At 42.1% G+C, this 2,038-nt stretch overlaps 1 protein-coding gene across 1 annotated transcript in view; it reads left to right on the plus strand.

The window, feature by feature from the left end:
• Positions 1–2,038, plus strand: part of hace1 (HECT domain and ankyrin repeat containing E3 ubiquitin protein ligase 1) — a 50,958-nt gene that overhangs the window by 10,786 nt on the left and 38,134 nt on the right. The window contains exons 6-9 of the mRNA XM_015401249.1: positions 824–906; positions 1,089–1,185; positions 1,257–1,358; positions 1,802–1,908. Of these exons, the coding sequence (XP_015256735.1) occupies positions 824–906; positions 1,089–1,185; positions 1,257–1,358; positions 1,802–1,908 (389 nt within the window). The remainder of the gene's footprint in view (positions 1–823; positions 907–1,088; positions 1,186–1,256; positions 1,359–1,801; positions 1,909–2,038) is intronic.

Here is a 2,038-nt window from a genome sequence, read left to right on the forward strand (position 1 = left end):
GTTTCCAGATGGATATGCGGAACAAATCAATCTGGCGGAGTCAGGTTAGGATGCGAGTGACATGGAGCTCTTTCTGTAAAACTGACAGACCGTAGTAGCCACGGTTGCTCCGCCATGTCTTTGTCTAAATACATCGTCGCCTTTTCTTTTTAGGGCTTTTAGCACAAAATTGCCAAGGCAGCGCGTTTCACTCTAGTGAGCTTCATGTTCCTCTTCTACTCGTTTGGCTTCCAGATAGACGAGTCCAAGTAGTCTCACTGCGGAGCTGAGTCCCACCTGGTTTTTAGACGTACAGTGTGAGCAGGTAGATCGCATCAGAGCGCGGGGCCGCACAGTGTGAGAACAAACATCGTGAGCTGTGAACTTTTAAACCCTGTGGTTTCGTTGTACAGTGTGAGCTGTAGCTGCATGCAACGATGGAAAAAAATTGCACAGTGTATACCCGGCTTTAGGGCAAGATGATTGTTCTAGAGTTTAATGTGCTCAAATATTCCACTTTTTAGGATGTGGATCCAGCGATCCTTCTGTTTCCCGTCTCCTCTGTTTTAGAAACTCTTTGCTCACTTAAAATCCTCCTCCTGCCTTTAACACCTCTATACTTTAGATGCTCTATGAAGGATTAAAACTATTTGTGAATAGCTTTTATCTTACAGGGAAAATTGGAGAAAATACAATATGAGGATCGGAAAAATTCTCTGAATCGTCCTGAAATGATTTGACCAGGAGACACTTTTTTTTCTGAGGACTCCTTGAGAAAAGGGGCCCTGGTGTTTAGTAGAAATGCTTCACAGGATGTGATGTTAAAGTGAACTTTTTCACACAGACGGTGTTGTGTCTACTGGACAGTGGAGCGGACATCAACCGGCCAAATGTCTCTGGAGCAACACCCCTTTACTTCGCTTGCAGGTAAAAGAAAAACATGTTGCAAAGTAAAATCTAAGCCCATTCAGCAGGAGTATCAGGATTCTCTCCTCGCTGTCCTGCTTCTATTTTCAATATTACTCAAACTAAAACATGGATCTCAGCCGTTTTCAGATTGTTCTGGCTGTTCTTGTTGGACCATAAGCAAATCTTGTGTTGCTCCTCAGCCATGGCCAGAGAGACACCGCACAGATCCTGCTCTCCCGCGGGGCCAAATACCTTGCTGACAAAAATGGAATCACGCCTTTGGATCTTTGTGTGCAGGTGGCTGATTCAGTTCCATTCACTGTAATAGAGCATGTTTCCTTCTTTTAACTCATTTTTTTGCTGCTTAGGGGGGATATGGGGAGACGTGTGAGATTCTCATCCAGCACCATGCTAGACTCTTCCTGATGCTAATCCAGATGACACAGAATGAGGACGTTAAAGAGAATATGGTAATTATTTTTATCTTGACTCAAAGTGCAGCAGTTTATTGCTTTACATACACACGCACTGTGTGTATGTATTATATATTAATGATCTTTTAAAATGTATCCTTAGATTTATTACAAATAGCAGATTTTTCCAGCTTGTCTCTGATCTCTGACCCTTCCCTTAAACTTAACCATAACTGGTCATGTTTGTCCAGACATCGGGCCTCAAAAGGAGCAGTGGGTCCACACAATCTGCTGTTTTTTTTCCAGAAAATGGGCCCAAAATGTTTTAAAAACAGTAACACACACTGTGGTATCATTGAAAGATGGGAAAATATTGAGTAGTAAAGGCAGGCGAGGTTTGATAAAGACTGAAAAGGAAAACTATTACTGAAATGAGTTGGTTTTTAGAGAGCATGTCTCTAAAGCATAAAGTAATAATAATGTCTTTGTTGTTTATGCAGCTCAGGCAGGTACTGGAGCACGTCTCCCAGCAGAGTGACAGTCACTACCAGAGGGTTCTGACTGGTCTAGCAGAGGTGGCCACCACCAATGGACATAAGCTTCTCAGGTAAAGTTACATGTTAAACACAAAGTGTTGCACGATTGTGAACTGTAAGGAAAATTCTACATTGTTTTACAAATATGTGTGAAAAGTTATGTATGCCCAAATCCCATCTAAATGGTAAATGGTAAATGGT

Source organism: Cyprinodon variegatus, unplaced genomic scaffold (assembly GCF_000732505.1).
Source record: "Cyprinodon variegatus isolate N-32 unplaced genomic scaffold, C_variegatus-1.0 Scaffold1198, whole genome shotgun sequence".
In the NCBI taxonomy this organism is placed as follows: domain Eukaryota; kingdom Metazoa; phylum Chordata; class Actinopteri; order Cyprinodontiformes; family Cyprinodontidae; genus Cyprinodon; species Cyprinodon variegatus.